Source organism: Salmo salar, chromosome ssa13, assembly GCF_905237065.1.
Source record: "Salmo salar chromosome ssa13, Ssal_v3.1, whole genome shotgun sequence".
NCBI lineage: Eukaryota > Metazoa > Chordata > Actinopteri > Salmoniformes > Salmonidae > Salmo > Salmo salar.
Genome location: NC_059454.1, coordinates 83,337,668 through 83,358,100, shown reverse-complemented (window position 1 = coordinate 83,358,100; position 20,433 = coordinate 83,337,668). Strand labels below are relative to the sequence as shown.

Sequence of the window (20,433 nt, the reverse complement as noted above, 5' to 3'; positions counted from 1 at the left end):
CCAAATCGATCCCGCTCCAGCGACGGTGGGTTTGTGCCCATAGGCGGCGTTGTTGCCGGTGATGTCTGGTGAGGACTTGCCTTGCAACAGGCCTACAAGCCCTCAGTCCAGCCTCTCTCAGCCTATTGCAGACAGTCTGAGCACTGATGGAGGGATTGTGCGTTCCTGGTGTAACTCAGGCAGTTGTTGTTGCCATCCTGTCCCGCAAATGAACTGTTCGGATGTACTGACCCTGTGCAGGTGTTGTTACACGTGGTCTGCCACTGCGAGGACGATCAGCTGTCCATCCTGTCTCCCTGTAGCGCTGTCTTAGGCGTCTCACAGTACCGACATTGCAATTCCCTGGCAATATATATATATCAACTCTTCAAAAAAAGAAACGTCCCTGTATATATATATTATATATATATTATTTTTTGTGTCTGCATAATATGCATAAAAATGTATTTGTGAAAATTTGTTTCAGGTTTGAAATGACTAGACACTTATCATATTTTTATAATGTACATTTCACTCTTTTCAGTTACACAAATAATGCAATGTCACCAACAACATATGATAGAAATAACCAAGATGACATGTTCACCAACACTGTGTTTGCCTCAGACATGCCGGTGAGTAGCTTGAGTCCTTTACTTAAATGTCCACATGGTATTTGACCCACATATAGTATAATGGTATTTCCAAAAGTGATGACACATCCAGAGATCTTGCTAAATTAGGGATTCTTTATCTCCCAGCAATTATGCAGTCAATCTTTTACCTCAGATAAATTCAACTTCAGCTATTCTTCTAAGGTCATAAAACCAACCAAATCACAGGGTACTAAACTCTAGTGACCATAGGAGATGGCGAGAAACAGCCTTTGCACTGGTACAAATCACAGGATGATTTACACCACCATGGCTATTGTACATAGCTGAATAGTCCAGAATTCCTTAGTCTTCAAATTTTTTGTGTTTAATTTATTTATTTTTATTAACCCCCTCTTCGGAGGACAAAAATAACTTTTGTTTTTACAGCTCTTTTGCTACCAATACATACATTTTACATATACATTTTACATATTACATACATACATACATACATACATACATACATACATACATGGCACTTTTTTACACAGTGTTCAGGTAACAGAAATATATATTTTTCTTTTTTATATATATATAGATATCTACAGTACGTACCAGTAAAATATTTGGACACACCTACTCATTCCAGGGTTTTTCATTATTTTTTGTATTTTCTACATTGTAAAATAATATTGAAGACATCAAAACTATGAAATAACACATATGGAATCATGTAGTAACCAAAAAAGTGTTGGACAAATCTAAATATATTTTCAATTTGAGATTCTTCAAAGTAGCCACCCTTTGCCTTGATGACAGCTTTGCACACTCTTTGTATTTTCTCAACCAGCTTCATGATGTAGTCACCTGGAATGCATCTTAATTAACAGGTGTGCCTGATTAAAAGTTAATTTGTGGAATTTCTTTCCTCCTTAATGCGTTTGAGCCAATCAGTTGTGTTGTGACAAGGTTGGGTTGGTATACAGAATATTGCCCTATTTGGTAAAAGACCAAGTCCATATTATGGCAAGAACAGCTCAAATAAGCAAAGAGAAATGACAGTCTATCATTACTTTAAGACATGAAGGATAGTTAATCTGGAAAATTTCAAGAACTTTGAAAGTTTCTTCAAGTACAGTCGAAAAAAACATCAAGCACTATGACGAAACTGACTCTCATGAGGACCGCCACAGGAAAGGAAGACCCAGAGTTACCTCTGCTGCAGAGAATAAGTTCATCAGAGTTACCGGCCTCAGAAATTGCAGCCCAAATAAATGCTTCACAGAGTTCAAGTAACAGACACATCTCAACATCAACTGTTCAGAGGAGACTGTGTGAATCAGGCCTTCATGGTCGAATTGCTGCAAAGAAACCACTACTAAAGGACACCAATAATAAGAAGAGACTTGCTTGGGCCAAGAAACACAAGCAATGGACATTAGGCTGGTGGAAATCTGTCCTTTGGTCTGATGAGTCCAAATTTGAGATTTTTGGTTACAACCGCCGTGTCTTTGTGAGACCAGAGTTGGTGAACGGATGATCTCTGCATGTATGGTTCCCACAGTGAAGCATGGAGGAGGTGGTGTGATGGTCTGGGGGTGCCCTGTTGGTGACACTGTCAGTGATATATTTAGAATTCAACTCACACTTAACCAGCATGGCTACCACAGCATTCTTCAGCAATACGCCATCCCATCTGGTTTGCCCTTAGTGGGACTATCATTTGTTTTCAACAGGACAATGACCCAACACACCTGTGTAAGGGCTATTTTATCAAGAAGGAGAGTGATGGAGTGCTGCATCAGATGACCTGGCCTCTACAATCCCCCAACCTCAACCCAACTGAGATGGTTTGGGATGAGTTGGACCGCAGACTAAAGGAAAAGCAGCCAATAAGTGCTCAGCATATGTGGGAACTCCTTCAAGACATTTGGAAAAGCATTCCAGGTGAAGCTGGTTCAGAGAATGCCAAGAGTGCAAAGCTGTCATCAAGGCAAAGGGTGGCTACATTGAGGAATCTAAAACGTACAATATATTTTGATTTGTCCTACACTTTTTTGGTTACGACATTAATCCATATGCGGTATTTCATAGTTTTGATGTCTTCACTATTATTCTACAATGTAGAAAATAGTAAAATAAAGAAAAACCCTTGAATGAGTAGGTTTGTCCAAACTTTTGACTGCTACTGAATATATCAATTGTAATTGTACTTTATCAAAAGCCTTTTCAAAATCTGCTATGAAAACTAAGCCCGGTTTCTTTGATTTTCCATAGTGTTCTATTGTTTCAAGTAATTGTCGTATATTATCTCCAATGTATCGTCCATGTAAAAAGCCTGTCTGATCAGAATGAACAGTTATCTAGTGAAACCTGTTTAATTCTGTGTGCTATGCATTTCACCAGGAGTTTCACACCACAACATTGAAGCATTTCTTTGTCTTTGTTATTGTACATTATTTTGCCCCGTTAGATTAACACTTATTATGTAGCAACAATCTCTGTTTTAGTTTATTACACTGTCAAGTTACATTTTTACATTTTGAAGAGTAAACATTGCCCTGAGCAACTGTCTCTATTTGTCTTATTTCTGAAGAATCAGCCAAAGCCCTCCAGTATTCAGCCCACCCAGGAGAGGTTTCCCATGGCCAACTTACCCAATCGCCCTTACAGGTTAGCTGTCTGAACAAAATTCAACATGCCACTGGTTTTCACTTTCATTATGGGATCCTTATTTGGTCTGCAATGTTATAATGTGCTTTAATTGAAATGTTGATCTCTCTACTCTCTTAGCCCCCAACCAAATGGCATGCAGCCCACTTTAGATAGATTGTCTTTGACAAACGTTGCAAGCCAGTTGAACAGGTAAGCCCATGTAAGACTGTCAAATGGAATGTATCCAAAATACATTCTAAGCAAAAAAAAAGTTTTTACTTTGTTAAACCCCCAAAAGTAATCAGGAATTACTGTGGTCCTCTTTTCAAAAAAGAAAAAATCATCCTGTTTACTATATTGTTCTCTTCATTCTCTTAGCACTTCACCAAACAGTATTCCACCCTCTTTAGATAGGTTGTCTTTGGCCATTCCTCCAAGCCAGCCATACAACTAAGCTAGTTTTTGTGTTTTTCAATGTAATACTTTGTTCAATGGCAGTGATGTTGTACACATTTTATTTGTGTTAACATACAATACTCCGTGATAGACAAAAAGTTCAACAAAATTAGAGACGACAACAGGACATTGCTCCCCCTACACAGTTTTAGTAGTCATCCAGTGATTTGAGGAGCATGACACTGACGTTATCCATACCCATTTCCAGCATGTTATTTTATCTTTTGTTATTGACAAACAAAAATCTACTGTTGAAATGTTGATCTCTATGCTCTCTCAGCCCTTCACCAAGCAGTATGCGACCTACTTTAAATAGATAATTTTTAGCCAACCCTGGGAGCCAGCCATATAAGCCCGTTTCTTTTGATTTGTGTGCTTTCAATCGGATACAGTACTTTGTTCTATGTCAAGTTATATGATCATGTGCCCTTTCAACTACATTATAAGTATTGTTTTGAACTGTCAGCTATGCTACAGGTATGACCCAGCCCCTGGGTAACCCCTATGAAGACAGAGCGCCACCTCCAGACCGTTATGACGACCAGCACATGAGACCAACACAGCCCCCACCTGGATACAACGGCATGATGGTGAGTGATTGCTTCGCCCTATTGAACAGTATGATAAATTCAACTGATCAACTGGACAAGCAAACTGTAGGGTGAAACTGTGGCTGAAACGTGGCTTTAATCTTAGCCTAAAGGTCCATGTTAGTTAGTCCCTATATGACCAGGCTGATATAGAAAGCAGTGTTTTGACATGAGATCTGTTTCTATCTTCTAGAGAGAAGGCATGTCTGGGTATCCTGTGCCCAGTTCACCTGCTCCCCTCTACTCAGCTTCGGAGTACAACCCCAGGTCCCACTTTCCCCGAGCCCAGGTGGGGAGACTCTACTGAGGACAAACAGAGGGACCCTGGACTGAACTAGGAAGGAAGTGGAGCTCCACCAATTTCACTATTACAATGACCAAAGTAGAATTCATATCTAATTTCAACTTTCATTTAACATAGTAAACATTTTAAATTTAAAGGCAATGTTCCCACATTCACAGAAAAATTACCTTTAAATGTTAATCGCGCAATAAGATGGATCTTCTGTGCTATGGATTTAATCTAGGCCTTAGTAACAGGTTTGGGGTCAATTCCAATTTAATTTGAAATTCCAATTCAATTCTTGAATTCACTCATGAAGTGGAGAATTTACATTGAATTCAATTCCAATTTCAACAATCTTCAAGTTATGGAATTTGACTGTTTGAATTGGAATTGTAAAATAAAAACAAATTTTTGGAATTCAATTGGAATTGGAATGTGTACATTTCCCAGTTAATTTAATTAATGCACAAGTATCAAAAATTGACTGCAGGATTTGTTTTAAATCATTTCAGCTTGTATTTCTATATTTCCAGTATAGCTAGGCTGCCTGAACGGTGACATTATCAGCCTGAAGGAAATGAATTCAAATGGGAATTTGTGGCATTGTGGATAATATGAAATTGGTAATTGAATTCTTGGAATATACCTAACACTGGATTGAGAGGAATTGAATTCTCTAAACTGACCTGGAATTTGAATTTAATTAAATGGAATTTACAGGGAGGGAATTTAATTTGAATTTGTGAAACTAACCCCAACCCTGCTAAGTAATACCCGTTTTAGACTAGTCTGATTTGTAAAAAAAATAATTATATATAGAAATATACACACAGTACCAGTCAAAAGTTTGGACACCTACTCATTTAAGGGTTTTTCTTTATTTTTACTATTTTCTACACATATGCTGAGTTTCCACATATGCTGAGCACTTGTTGGCTGCTTTTCCTTCACTCTGCGGTCCATCTCATCCCAAACCATCTCAATTGGGTTGAGGTCGGGGGATTGTGTAGGCCAGGTCATCTGATGCAGCACTCCATCACTCTCCTTCTTGGTAAAATAGCCCTTACACAGCCCGGAGGTGTGTTGGGTCATTGTCCTGTTGAAAAACAAATGATAGTCCCACTAAGGGTAAACCAGATGGGATGGTGTATCGCTGCAGAATGCTGTGGTAGCCATGCTGGTTAAGTGTCGGTTGAATTCTAAATAAATCACTGACAGTGTCACCAGCAAAGCACCCCCACATCATCACACCACCTCCTCCGTGCTTCACGGTGGGAACCACACATGTGGAGATCATCCGTTCACCTACTCTGCTTCTCACAAAGACAGTGGTTGTAACCAAAAATCTCAAATTTGGACTCATCAGACCAAAGGACAGATTTCCACCAGTCTAATGTCCATTGCTTGTGTTTCGTTGCCCAAGCAAGTCTCTTCTTCTTATTGGTGTCCTTTAGTAGTGGTTTTATTGCAGCAATTTGACCATGAAGGCCTGATTCACACAGTCTCTTCTGAACAGTTGATGTTGAGATGTGTCTGTTACTTGAACTCTGTGAAACATTTATTTGGGCTGCAATTTCTGAGGCTGGTAACTCTAATGAACTTATCCTCTGCAGCAGAGGTAACTCTGGGTCTTCCTTCTTGAAATTTTCCCGATTGACTGTCTTAAAGTAATGATGGACTGTCATTTCTCTTTGCTTATTTGAACTGTTCTTGCCATAATATGGTCTTGGTCTTTTACCAAATAGGGCAATATTCTGTATACAACCCTACCTTGTCACAGCACAACTGATTGGCTCAAAAGCATTAAGGAAAGAAATTCCACAAATTAACTTTTAAAAAAGCCTACCTGTTAATTGAAATGCATTCCAGGTGACTACATCATGAATCTGGTTGAAAGAATGCCAACGCTGTCATCAAGGCAAAGGGTGGCTACTTCGAAGAATCTCAAATATAAAATATCTTTTGATTTGTTTAACACTTTTTTGGTTACTACATGATTCCATATGTGTTATTTCATAGTGTTAATGTCTTCACTATTATTCTAGTAAAAATAAAGAAAAACCCTTGAATGAGTAGGTGTGCCCAAACTTTTCACTGGTACTGTACCACTGCAAACATTAAGACACCACTGCAAAATTATCAGTTTCTCTGGTTTTACTATTTATAGGTATGTTTTTGGGTAAAATTAATATTTTTGTTTTATTCTACAAACTACTGACATTTCTCCCAAAATCCAAATAAAAATATTGTCATTTAGAGCATTTATTTGCAGAAAATGACAACTGGTAAGAATAACAAAAAATGCAGTGTTGTCTCTTCTAGGCTCTTCTAGTGTTGTCAGACCTCAAGTAATGCAAAGAAAATAAGTTCATATTCATTTTTAAACAACACAATACTAATGTTTTAACTTAGGAAGAGTTCAGAAATCAATATTTGGTGGAATGACCCTGATTTTCAATGACAGCTTTCATGCGTCTTGGCATGCTCTCCACCAGTCTTTCACATTGATGTTTAGTGACTTTATTTTTTTATTTCACCTTTTTTTAACCAGGTAGGCTAGTTGAGAACAAGTTCTCATTTACAACTGCGACCTGGCCAAGATAAAGCACAGCAGTTCAACACATACAACAACACAGAGTTATACATGGAATAAACAAACATACAGTCAACAATACAGTAGAAAAAAGAAAAATCTATATACAGTGAGTGCAAATGAGGTAAGATAAGGGAGGTAAGGCAATAAATAGGCCATGGTGGCGAAGTAATTACAATATAGCAATTAGACACTGGAATGGTAGATATGCAGAAGATGAATGTGCAAGTAGAGATACTGGGGTGCAAAGGAGCAAGATAAATAAATAAATACAGTATGGGGATGAGGTAGATAGATGGGCTGTATACAGATGGGCTATGTACAGGTGCAGTGATCTGTGAGCTGCTCTGACAGCTGGTGCTTAAAGCTAGTGAGGGAGATATGGGTCTCCAGCTTCAGTGATTTTTGCAGTTCATTCCAGTCATTGGCAACAGAGAACTGTAAGGAAAGGCGGCCAAGGAGGAATTGGCTTTGGGGGTGACCAATGAGATATACCTGCTGCAGCGCGTGCTATGGGTGGGTGCTGCTATGGTGACCAGTGAGCTGAGATAAGGCGGGGCTTTACCTAGAAGAAACTTGTAGATGACCTGGAGCCAGTGGGTTTGGCGACGAGTATGAAGCGATGGCCAGCCAACGAGAGCGTACAGGTCGCAGTGGTGGGTGATATATGGGGCTTTGGTGACAAAACGGATGGCACTGTGATAGACTGCATCCAATTTGTTGAGTAGAGTGATGGATGCTATTTTATAGATGACATCGCCGAAGTCGAGGATCGGTAGGATGGTCAGTTTTACGAGGGTATGTTTGGCAGCATGAGTGAAGGATGCTTTATTGCGAACTAGGAAGCCGATTCTAGATTTAATTTTGGATTGGAGATGCTTAATGTGAGTCTGGAAGGAGAGTTTACAGTCTAGCCAGACACCTAGGCATTTGTAGTTGTCCACATATTCTAAGTCAGAACCGTCCAGAGTAGTGATGCTGGACAGGCGGGCAGGTGCGGGCAGTGATCGGTTGAAGAGCATGCGTTTAGTTTTACTTGCATTTAAGAGCAGTTGGAGGCCACGGAAGTAGAGTTGTATGGCATTGAAGCTCGTCTGGAGGTTAGTTAACACAGTGTCCAAAGAAGGGCTAGAAGTATACAGAATGGTGTCGTCTGCGTAGAGGTGGATCAGAGAATCACCAGCAGCGAGAGCGACATCATTGATGCACTCCTGGTGCATCAAAATTCAAGCAGCTCAGCTTTGTTTGATGGCTTGTGACCATCCATCTTCCTCTTGATCACATTCCAGAGGTTTTTAATGGGGTTCAGGTCTGGAGAGTGGGCTGGCCATGACAGGGTCTTGATCTGGTGGACCTCCATCCACACCTTGATTAACCTGGCTGTGTGGCATGGAGCATTGTCCTGCTGGAAAAACCAATCCTCAGAGTTGGCAAACATTGTTAGAGCAGAAGGAAGCAAGTTTTCTTCCAGGACAACCTTGTAAGTGGCTTGATTTATGCATCCTTCACAAAGACAAATCTGCCCGATTCCAGCCTTGCTGAAGCACCCCCAGATCATCACCGATCCTCCACCAAATTTCACAGTGGGTGAGAGACACTGTGGCTTGTAGGCCTCTCCAGGTCTCGCACCCACTGAAATTTGGTGGAGGATCAGTTGTCATTTTCTGCAAATAAATGCTAGAAATGATAAAATTTTAATTTGGGAGAAATGAGTAGTAGTTTATAGAATAAAACAAAAATATTCATTTTACCCAAACACATACCTATAAATAGTAAAATCAGAGAAACTGATCATTTTTGTCATGGGGGGGGGGGGGGTTAATCTATACCCCTCAAACATATTATTTCAAAAGTACATTTCCCCAAATCAGATGTTCATCATTCTAAATCAATAAACAAAATACAATCTTGATTTCACCTCTCTAGGTCAATCATGGGATGACTTGATGTCAGTAGGTGCCCATGTAAGATGCAAGCAGTGTCATCCTAACACAAATCCACCTGTTGCTACATTATTTGTTACTGAATGAATGATGGCAAAAAGTTAATATGAAGAGTGAATGAAAGTAATAGGTTGAGGTGAACAATTTATCAGATGTCTTTATTTACTAAAGGAGCTCCTAACATTTCAGTTGAGACATGAGAATAGATAACACTGATTTTGTCTGATGCATGAGAGACATTCCTGATAGTGAACATGATGTTGTTGGCTCTGAGCAAGATGATTTTACTAGCGCACACGTGAAAAAAATGAAAACCCCTGATTGTCTGACAAACGATTATTTCAATGCATAATGGACACATACGAGTACAAAGCCGAGTCGTCCACATCCCCTTTCCATCCCTTTGAATACAGAGAAAACTGACTCAGATGACTGTTTACATTTGCAATTATAACTGGGTCTTTAAAATGCATTATTTTCACAATTTACTGCTAGCAGAAACAGTACTAAAAACCAAACAATGACTTGTCAGAGAACAGTTATCCCAAGGTCAAAATGAGAATAGTCAGCTGTCAATCAAACATGGCATTAGTTCAAATCAAATTATCTTAGCACTGATACTGCATATAACAAGTGTTGTGCTATTCAAACAATCCAGGCATGCACAAGCATACTACTGAAAAAAAAAGTGCTTTCAGCAATGTTCTGATTCAGGACTTGCCTGACTTGAGGTTTGTTTGAATAGCACCCTAGGTTTGAGTACTAATGGTGATGTGAGGACAAGGTTATTAAATAACTAATAAAGTTGTAAGAAAATGTGACAATTGTCATCCTTTACCACATTGAAACCATTGTATTTCCCTGCTCTATAGTGAGTGAGAATAGGATTGTTCTGAATATGTGAAAGGGTGTGTGAAGTAGAACTCTACATTAAAACGTCCTTGTGATGCCGCGCAATGTGCTGGCTCTTTTCAGAGGGCCTACGGAAGCCTTTAGTGCAGTAGTCACAACAGTGGGGATAGTCCTTGGTGTGGATGGATATGACGTGCCGTTTGAAACCGGAAGCGTCAGAGGAGCTGTACTCACAGTACTGGCACTGGTACACTTTCCGTCCACTGTGGGTCTTCATGTGCTTCTTCAGTTCCAGCTGATGCCTGAAGCCCCGTCGACAGCGCTTGCACTTGAATGGCAAGTCTTTGGTGTGGACGGACAGGATGTGGCGGCTGAGTATGAACGGGTCCGGCGTCTTGAAGTCACAGTGGCGGCACTGGTGCAGCCTGGCACCTTTGTGAGTCTCTGCATGTTTTTTGAGCTCCGAGGGCCGGTGGAATCCCTTCTCACACACATCACACTTGTGAGGGAAGTCTTTGGTGTGCACAGAGATAATGTGGCGCTTCAGGTCACTGGAGTTGGTGCTCTTGTGCTCGCAGTGCGGACACTGGTGCGTCTTGTGGCCCTGGAAGATCTCCATGTGCCTCTGCAGCTCCCGCTCGTCAGGGAAGGCCTGGGGGCAGTGTCCACACTTGAAGGGCAGCTCAGCGCCGTGCTTACTCTTTATGTGGGTCTTCAGGTTGGACTGGTCGGCACAGCGGAACTCACAGTGCTGGCAGTGGTAAGGCTTCTCACCTGTGTGGGTCCTCATGTGCTTCTTGAGCTCTGAGGGGTGGCGGAAACCCTTTGCACACTCCACACATACGTGGGCAAAGCTCTTGCTGTGCACGGCCAGCAGGTGGCGGTTGAGCAGACCCTGCTCGGCTGTCTCATAGTCACAGTACTTACAGTGGTGCAGCTTGGGTTCCTGGTCACGCAGGATAAGCTTGTTGGAGCTGAGGGGGCTCTCCACACAGTAACGCCGCGTGAACTCAGTGAACTCTGGTACCCTGTCACTCTTCACTATGAGCTTGTGGCCCTCCAGGTGGTTGTGGAAGTTGACCTTCTTGTTGGTGGTAAAGTCACAGTCTGTGCACTGGTACTTCTTCTTGAACATGTGGTCCGGGTGGTTCTTCATGTGGATCTTCAGGAAGCCTCGTGATCTGAACTTTTTCCCGCAGATGTGACAGGGGTACACAGTCAGAGGTTGGCCATCTGGACCAATGATCACGGCTGGGGAGAAGAGTGGAAGAAAAAAGACCAGGCTGTGTTAGGACTACAGCTAAAAACTAATATTATAAAATTGTATGGTTTAATGAACATAGAACCCCATACCTGTCTGACACTGACGTGTCTCTCCCTTCTTCTTTTTCTTGATATTCTGTTTGAGAGCTCTACTTGTACTCAGGCTGTCGCTGATCTTCAGGTATTGTGTACCTGTGTTGTTCTTGTTCTCCAGCCTGGAGTCCAGACTGTTACCTAGAGAAAATTATTTTGAGCCTATGTCATATACAACATCCACCAATTCAACACACTCAAAAATCATGATGTGAACAAAATCCAAATGTAAGGCTAAATGTAGAATTCTATCTTACTGCATACAGTATGTGTATGTCTATGAAGGAAAGGAGTCAGCTTTACCATAAGCTGCAGCCCAGGCTATGGTGCCAAAGTTCTTATTGTGGCTGGAGTCTTCCAGTGAGTCCTGAATGGCAGGGGCATCCTCCTCTCCCACTATCACCTCCATGTACACCTCATTTGCCATCTCAGCACAGTCTGCTCAGAGACAAGCAAAACGTAGTCACTATATTTAATACTACAACCACTTATTGGGACAAAAAGAATAAGACAGACATATGATCTGATGTGTATAAGGGATTGGAGGAAGTGCTGGTAATTCAGGGGACTCACTGATCTCTGAATCCTCCTGGGAAGGGTCTTTCACTGCCATGTAGACCATCTTCTCTCGAGACAGCTTGCCAATGCCCCCAGTCTCCAGCACTGCGTGACCGTTGTGGAAGTCACTCTCAGCTACAATCTCTGTGCCACCTGCACTCACAGTAAACGTCTGAAGTCAGGAAAACTAAACAGAGGTGTGCCTTTCAAATAAGTCGTAACTTTCAGAAAGCCAAATAATAGCAGTCCTCGCCTATGTCAACATCATCATCAGCCTCTGCCTTGAAGATGTAGACTTTGATGCACTCAGAGTCATAGTCGCCCTCTTTGGAGCCATCCTCCTCAGGCATCACCTCAGAACCCATCTTCAGGGGTGTGTCCTCCATGTCCAACTTCTCCTCAACATCATCCACTGCACAAACAGCACAATTATTGTTCACTCCCCTACGTATTTATTTGGACAGTGAAGCTAAAAACTTTTAATTTGGCTCTATAATCTAGCATTTTGGATTTGAGATCAAATGTTTCATATGCGGCGACAGTACAGAATGTCACCTTCTATTTGAAGGTATTTTCATACATATCTGTTTTACCGTTTACAAATGAATGCACTTTATGTATCTAGTCACCCCATTTGAAGGTGTCTTAAGTATTTGGGCAAATTCACTTATCATGTATTCAAGTTAGTCTTAAGTTTAGTATTTGGTCCCATATTCCTAGCACACAATGAGTACATCAAGCTTGTTGGATGCATTTGCAGTTTGTTTTGGTTGTGTTTCAGATTATGTTGTGCCCAATAGAAATGTATGGTAAATAATGCAAACTGCAAATGCATCCAACAAGTTTGTAGAGTCATGAGCTTGATGTAGTCATTGCGTGCTAGGAATATGGGACCAAATACTAAACTTTAGACTAAATTTAATACACTATAAGTGAATTTGTCCAAATACTTAGCACACCTTCAAATGGACTAGATACCTAAAGTGCTTTCATTTGTAAACGGTAAAATAGATACCTTCAAATAAAAGGTGACATTCTGTTCTTTCGCGTCATAAAACATTTGATATCAAATCCAAAATGCTGGAGTATAGAGCTAAATTAACCGTTTAAGCTTCACTGTCCAAATAAATATGTAGGGTGTGCACATTCTCTGATTCATCCTATTAGAGGCAATTATTCTGTGAGTGTTGGAGCAAATCAAATTAAATTGGATTTGTCACATGGGCCGAATACAACATCAAATGCTAGTAGTTCTAAGAACAGAAGATGTATGCGACTTACAGGAGATCACCAGGTAGTCCTCAGAGACATTCCCCCCATCCTCATCGTCCTGCTCCTCGATGGTGACTGCAGAGTCTTCCATCTCCTCCACATATGTCTCTGAGTTGCAGTTAGAGACCATGATCTCCTCCGTGACCATCTCAAACACCCGGTCAGGAACACTGTCAGATTCCTCTATGAGCTCTGCTGTCAGCACATGTTGATGGTGGTCTGAGTCCAGCACCTCATCGATGGCCACCTCGGCCCCCAGGACTGACTCAGTCATGATCATGCCGTCAGGGTCGTCACTGCAGCAGATGTCTGGCCCCTCTACAACCTCTGAGCCCAGGTCATGCTCAAATGTGATGCCCTCCTCATCAGTCACCACATCTGACACCAGCACCGCCTCTGGCACAGACACCACAATGTGGTCACCGTCGATGTGAGCCATGCCACCCATACCTGCCACTGGGGAAGTCAGGAGGAACTGTTAGACTCATCTTATCAGTTCGAACATACACAGACACAGTCAAATAAACAAAAGGCCATGGAGTATTGATAAAGATGACATACCAAAATCCTGCATTATCATTGTGTGTTGCATCTTTGAGTTCTGCATCTGAAAGTTCAGGACCCCTCCACCACGGTCCATTCTATTTGTATCCTGTCTGCTACAAACACAAAAGAGGAGAGGATTAAGTTGACCTCATTTTATCTGATCAATCAGGACCTCTGTCAATGCATAAATCAATACAAATGTGTCAACACACTTGATTCAATTAAATAATCAACAGACTGATCTTCATCAATGCTGTAATCAATGCTGAATAAACATTGACAAAATTACTAAATGTTAAGATTAAGATTAAAAACACATTGCATTTCAGCATTCATAATTGATGCTGAGCTCTCAAACCATCAGTGAAGTGTTATGCTTTTTTGTTGTTTTCATCAGCAAGGGAGAAGACACTTGAAATAGAGAAAAGGAAAACACATAGCCGATAAATCAGTTTCCATTATATTATCTATCCTGAAAAATATATTTTTGTGTGGAAATAAAGCAGACAGCTATAATGCTTGATTACTTTTTATAAGATTGGATGGGCCTTTATAATATCTTATATTATTGTTACTGTTAGCCAGCCTGCTAGTTTAGTGGAGTCTGCCACTAGCACAGTCAGTGTAGTCAGCTCAGCTTTCCCCATTGAGACCGTGTCTGTGCCTCGATCTAGGTTGGGCAAAATTAAAGATGGCGGTGTTCGCTTTAGCAATCACACTACTATAAAGACCTCCTCCATTCCTGCCATTATTGAAAGAGATTGTGATACCTCACATCTCAAAATTGGGTTACTTAATGTTAGATCCCTCACTTCAAAGGCAGTTATAGTCAATGAACTAATCACTGATCATAATCTTGATGTGATTGGCCTGACTGAAGAAACATGGCTTAAGCCTGATGAATTTACTGTGTTAAATGAGGCCTCACCCCCTGGTTACACTAGTGACCATACCCCCCATGCATCCGGCAAAGGCGGAGGTGTTGCTAACATTTACGATAGCAAATTTCAATTTACAAAAAAAAAAAAGAATGACGTTTTCGGCTTTTGAGCTTCTAGTCTACCCAATCACTTTTCATAGCTACTGTTTACAGGCCTCCTGGGCCATATGCAGTGTTCCTCACTGAGTTCCCTGAATTCCTATCGGATCTTGTAGTCATAGCAGATAATATTCACATTTTTGGAGACTTTAACATTCACATGGAAAAGTCCACAGACCCACTCCAAAAGGCTTTCGGAGCCATCATCGACTCAGTGGGTTTTGTCCAACATGTCTCTGGACCTACTCACTGCCACAGTCATACTCTGGACCTAGTTTTGTCCCATGGAATAAATGTTGTGGATCTTAATGTTTTTCCTCATAATCCTGGATTATCGGACCACCATTTTATTGCGTTTGCAATTACAACAAATAATCTGCTCAGACCCCAACCAAGGAGCATTAAAAGTCGTGCTAGAAATTCTCAGACAACCCAAAGATTCCTTGATGCCCTTCCAGACTCCCTCTGCCTACCCAAGGATGTCAGAGGACAAAAATCAGTTAACCACCTAACCGAGGAACTCAATTTAACCTTGCGCAATACCCTAGATGCAGTTGCACCCCTAAAAACTAAAAAAATCTGTCATAAGAAACGAGCTCCCTGGTATACAGAAAATACACGAGCTCTGAAGCAAACTTCCAGAAAATTGGAACGGAAATGGCGCCACACCAAACTGGAAGTCTTCCGACTAGCTTGGAAAGACAGTACCGAAGAGCCCTCACTGCTGCTCGATCATCCTATTTTTCCAACTTAATTGAGGAAAATAAGAACAATCCTAAATTTATTTTTGATACTGTCGCAAAGCTAACTAAAAAGCAGCATTCGCAAATGGAGGATGGCTTTCACTTCAGCAGTAATAAATTTATGAACTTCTTTGAGGAAAAGATCATGATCATTAGAAAGCAAATTACGGACTCCTCTTTAAATCTGCGTATTCCTCCAAAGCTCCATTGTCCTGAGTCTGCACAACTCTGCCAGGACCTAGGATCAAGGGAGATACTAAAGTGTTTTAGTACTATATCTCTTGACACAATGATGAAAATAATCATGGCCTCTAAACCCTCAAGCTGCATACTGGACCCTATTCCAACTAAACTACTGAAAGAGCTGCTTCCTGTGCTTGGCCCTCCTATGTTGAACATAATAAACGGCTCTCTATCCACCGGATGTGTACCAAGCTCACTAAAAGTGGCAGTAATAAAGCCTCTCTTGAAAAAGCCGAATCTTGACCCAGAAATTATAAAAAACTATTGGCCTATATCGAATCTTCCATTCCTCTCAAAAAGTTTAGAAAAAGCTGTTGCGCAGCAACTCACTGCCTTCCTGAAGACAAACAATGTATACGAAACGCTTCAGTCAGGTTTTAGACCCCATCATAGCACTGAGACTGCACTTGTGAAGGTGGTAAATGACCTTTTAATGACGTCAGACCGAGGCTCTGCATCTGTCCTCGTGCTCCTAGATCTTAGTGCTGCTTTTGATACCATCGATCACCACATTCTTTTGGAGAGATTGGAAACCCAAATTGGTCTACATGGACAAGTTCTGGCCTGGTTTAGATCTTATCTGTCGGAAAGATATCAGTTTGTCTCTGTGAATGGTTTGTCCTCTGACAAATCAATTGTAAATTTCGGTGTTCCTCAAGGTTCCGTTTTAGGACCACTATTGTTTTCACTATATATTTTACCTCTTGGGGATGTCATTCGAAAGCATAATGTTAAATTTCACTGCTATGCGGACGACACACAGCTGTACATTTCAATGAAACATGGTGAAGCCCCAAAATTGCCCTCGCTAGAAGCCTGTGTTTCAGACATAAAGAAGTGGATGGCTGCAAACTTTCTACTTTTAAACTCGGACAAAACAGAGATGCTTGTTCTAGGTCCCAAGAAACAAAGAGATCTTCTGTTGAATCTGACAATTAATCTGGATGGTTGTACAGTCGTCTCAAATAAAACTGTGAAGGACCTCGGCGTTACTCTGGACCCTGATCTCTCTTTTGAAGAACATACCAAGACTGTTTCAAGGACAGCTTTTTTCCATCTACGTAACATTGCAAAAATCTGAAACTTTCTGTCCATAAATGATGCAGAAAAATTAATCCATGCTTTTGTTACTTCTAGGCTGGACTACTGCAATGCTCTACTTTCCGGCTATCCGGATAAAGCACTAAACAAACTTCAGTTAGTGCTAAATACGGCTGCTAGAATCCTGACTAGAACCAAAACATTTGATCATATTACTCCAGTGCTAGCCTCCCTACACTAACTTCCTGTTAAGGCAAGGGCTGATTTCAAGGTTTTACTGCTAACCTACAAAGCATTACATGGGCTTGCTCCTACCCATCTTTCCGATTTGGTCCTGCCGTACATACCTACACGTACGCTATGGTCACAAGACGCAGGCCTCCTAATTGTCCCTAGAATTTCTAAGCAAACGGCTGGAGGTAGGGCTTTCTCCTATAGAGCTCAATTTGTATGGAATGGTCTGCCTACCCATGTGAGACGCACTCAGTCTCAACCTTTAAGTCTTTACTGAAGACTTATCTCTTCTATGATTAAGTATAGTCTGGCCCAGGAGTGTGAAGGTGAACGGAAAGGCTGGAGCAACGAACCGCCCTTGCTGTCTCTGCCTTGCTGGTTCCCCTCTTTCCACTGGGATTCTCTGCCTCTAACCCTTTTACAGGGGCTGAGTCACTGGCTTACTGGTGTTCTTCCATGCCGTCCATGAGAGGGGTGCGTCACTTGAGTGGGTTGAGTCACTGACGTGGTCTTCCTGTCTGGGTTGGCGCCCCCCCCATTGGGTTGTGCCGTGGCGGAGATCTTTGTGGGCTATACTCGGCCTTGTCTTAGGACGGTAAGTTGGTGGTTGGAGACATCCCTCTAGTGGTGTGGGGGCTGTGCTTTGGCAAAGTGGGTGGGGTTATATCCTGCCGGTTTGGCCCTGTCCGGGGGTATCATCGGATGGGGCCACAGTGTCTTCTGATCCCTCCTGTCTCAGCCTCCAGTATTTATGCTGCAGTAGTTTATGTGTCGGGGGGGCTAGGGTCAGTCTGTTACATCTGGAGTATTTCTCTTGTCTTATCCGGTGTCCTGTGTGAATTTAAATATGCTCTCTCTAATTCTCTCTTTCTTTCTTTCTCTTGGAGGACCTGAGCCCTAGGACCATGCCTCAGGACTACCTGGCATGATGACCCCTTGCTGTCCCCAGTCCACCTGGCCGTGCTGCTGCTCCAGTTTCAACTGTTCTGCCTGCGGCTATGGAACCCTGACCTGTTCACCGGACGTGCTACCTGTTCCCGACCTGCTGTTTTCAACTCTCTAGAGACAGCAGGAGCGGTAGAGATACTCTCAAAGATCGGCTATGAAAAAGCCAACTGACACTTACTCTTGAGTTGCTGACTTGTTGCACCCTCGACAACTACTATGATTATTATTATTTGACCATGCTGGTCATTTATGAACATTTTAACATCTTGACCATGTTCTGTTATAATATCCACCCGGCACAGCCAGAAGAGGACTGGCCACCCCTCATAGCCTGGTTCCTCTCTAGGTTTTGGCCTTTCTAGGGAGTTTTTCCTAGGGAGTTTTTCCTAGCCACCGTGCTTCTTTCACATGCATTGCTTGCTGTTTGGGGTTTTAGGCTGGGTTTCTGTACAGCACTTTGAGATATCAGCTGATGTACGAAGGGCTATATAAATACATTTGATTTGATTTATATTATAAGGAGAAAGGGTCAACTATCCGATCAATGCAGAAGTAATATGGTTGATGATGCATTGATACATTTAATGGGAAGCAAAAATCTACAAAATCATGTTTATATTCATACATTCTCACAGGTGATGCACAACGTTTGGATAGGTTGAGTTGTGATATTACTGGAGTTCACATGAAGAAAAAAAAAACATGCTTCCAGGATTTCCAGGATTTGATAACGTACCAGAATTTGAACTTTGTTGTGGGTGACAGTTATGAATCAATGCCACTTTGTAACCACTGTAGTTACAGTGCTTTGACACAGTCTTGCAGTAGCCCACTGACTGGGTAGGTACTACTTGGAGTACAGCTACGAACGGAAGTTAACATTTCGAAGCAGGTTAGGAGAACATTTTAGCTAACCCTTATAATGGGAATTTGAATGTTTGTGCTTTTCTGATAATTAATACCTGTGGTCTATTCATGTGTTGTTCTAATAACCAATTTTGGTGTTAACGAATCCTCACCTATCAGTATCTGCAATTTGGCAGTACACCCAGACATTGTTTTGAGAAAGAGATCTCAATTTCCAGGTCTCAGCTTAGAGAGAAGAAGCCTTGTGAGGTAATGCTCTGTCACATGTTATGAACCAGTATTAGTCAGTCACATGAATGAAACGGTAATGATCAATTAATTATGCTAAATCATTCAAGTGTCACTGTGTAAGAATTTCCACGCGACCATAACTATTTTTCTTAACCTAATTCTACTAACCTCTACGTTAATTTTCATAACCTGCTGCTTAAGTTAATTTTGACTAGGTGTTATATAGCTACGACTGGAAGTGACTTCTTCGTAGCAGGTTAGAATAATGAACGTGTCAGGTTAGGAGAATTAGGTTAATGTTAGGAAAAGGGTTAGCTACAATGCTCTCCTAACCTGCTAGGAAAAGTCCCTTCCGGTCGTAGCTGTACTCCATCTAGTTACAACCCACTGACAGACAGCAGAGAGAGCGCCCAGACGCAATAAATATGGCGGCTTCTGTTTACATTGTGGGCACATAACCCAGCCAACAATGACGTATAGCTCGAGCGCGCAGGTGAATGTAGCAAAAATAATGAATACGCATGAATAACATGCTAAATGATATTTAAGCATACATCGAATCTACGATTTTTTTCAGGGATCCAACAAGTTTGCAATACTGACGCTCTGCAAATGTTTTCTGTCCTGTGCTAAATTAGCGAGCTAACTAGTTAGCAATAGCATTCCCAACAATTGTAATCAATATTATTTGTAAAATAAACGCAGTAAACCCACAACTGTGTATATACTTTAGAAAGTGTGCACTGAAAGAAAACACAAATGAACATCGGCTTGCAAAAACCACGATATATTTCCGAGCTAGCTATGCCGTTAATTAGCTTGGCTAGCTAGCCACCATTGTTGTTTTTTTCGACTGGGGTGGAGGCCCGTAGGCCTTCGTGACAAGGCCCCGTTGTCATATTGCATTAAACGTAATACATACTTACCAAACCAAGTCACTGGTGTCTTTTTTAAATTACACTTTTCGGGTTCGAACAGTCTTTCCGCAGTCTTCTTATTAAATTAGGTTATATTTCTCATGGTGCAAATGAGAGGCCTGTACAACATTCTAGATCCTTAAGGCTGTTTTCAGGCCTGGACCAATCACGTAGCTCCCTGATAGCTCGGAAGGGTGGGGGAGTAGACTGCGCTCAGTCTTCAATATTTTATTCCAAAACTGCTGGTCCCTGTCTCTACAACTAGACATACGTCATGTAACTATTGTAAAGTTTAGAAATCTTAAACATATGTCTGTATGTACTAAGTATAGGTGGAAGTGCAGTGTATACCACAACTGCTCACTCACTTTGCAACAAATTGCCAAGAATATCTGAAGTTAGAGCTCTGCCCAATATTGTAACTGTCCTCAGTGTTAAATTCTGACTTTTCAACTGAAACATGTTGTGGTATAAATTGTTACAATTTT

At 41.5% G+C, this 20,433-nt stretch overlaps 1 protein-coding gene across 3 annotated transcripts; it reads right to left on the bottom strand.

Moving 5' to 3' along the window:
* Positions 1-9,237: 9,237 nt before the first annotated feature.
* On the bottom strand, positions 9,238-20,171 carry LOC106567857 (zinc finger protein 711). Of its 3 annotated transcripts, none has more exons than XM_014137681.2 (8): positions 19,955-20,171; positions 13,698-13,795; positions 13,146-13,592; positions 12,118-12,276; positions 11,880-12,017; positions 11,610-11,744; positions 11,304-11,447; positions 9,238-11,201 (listed from the first exon to the last, which is right to left on the bottom strand). In XM_014137681.2, the coding sequence occupies exons 2-8, from the start codon at positions 13,774-13,776 to the stop codon at positions 10,024-10,026; spliced, it is 2,280 nt and encodes a 759-aa protein (XP_013993156.1). In that variant the 5' UTR covers positions 13,777-13,795; positions 19,955-20,171; the 3' UTR covers positions 9,238-10,023. The 3 variants fall into 3 exon arrangements, with proteins under 3 accessions (XP_013993156.1, XP_013993157.1, XP_013993158.1); XM_014137682.2 differs by having other exon boundaries at positions 13,698-13,792; positions 19,955-20,162; XM_014137683.2 differs by lacking the exon at positions 12,118-12,276.
* Between the last annotated feature and the right edge of the window lie 262 nt (positions 20,172-20,433).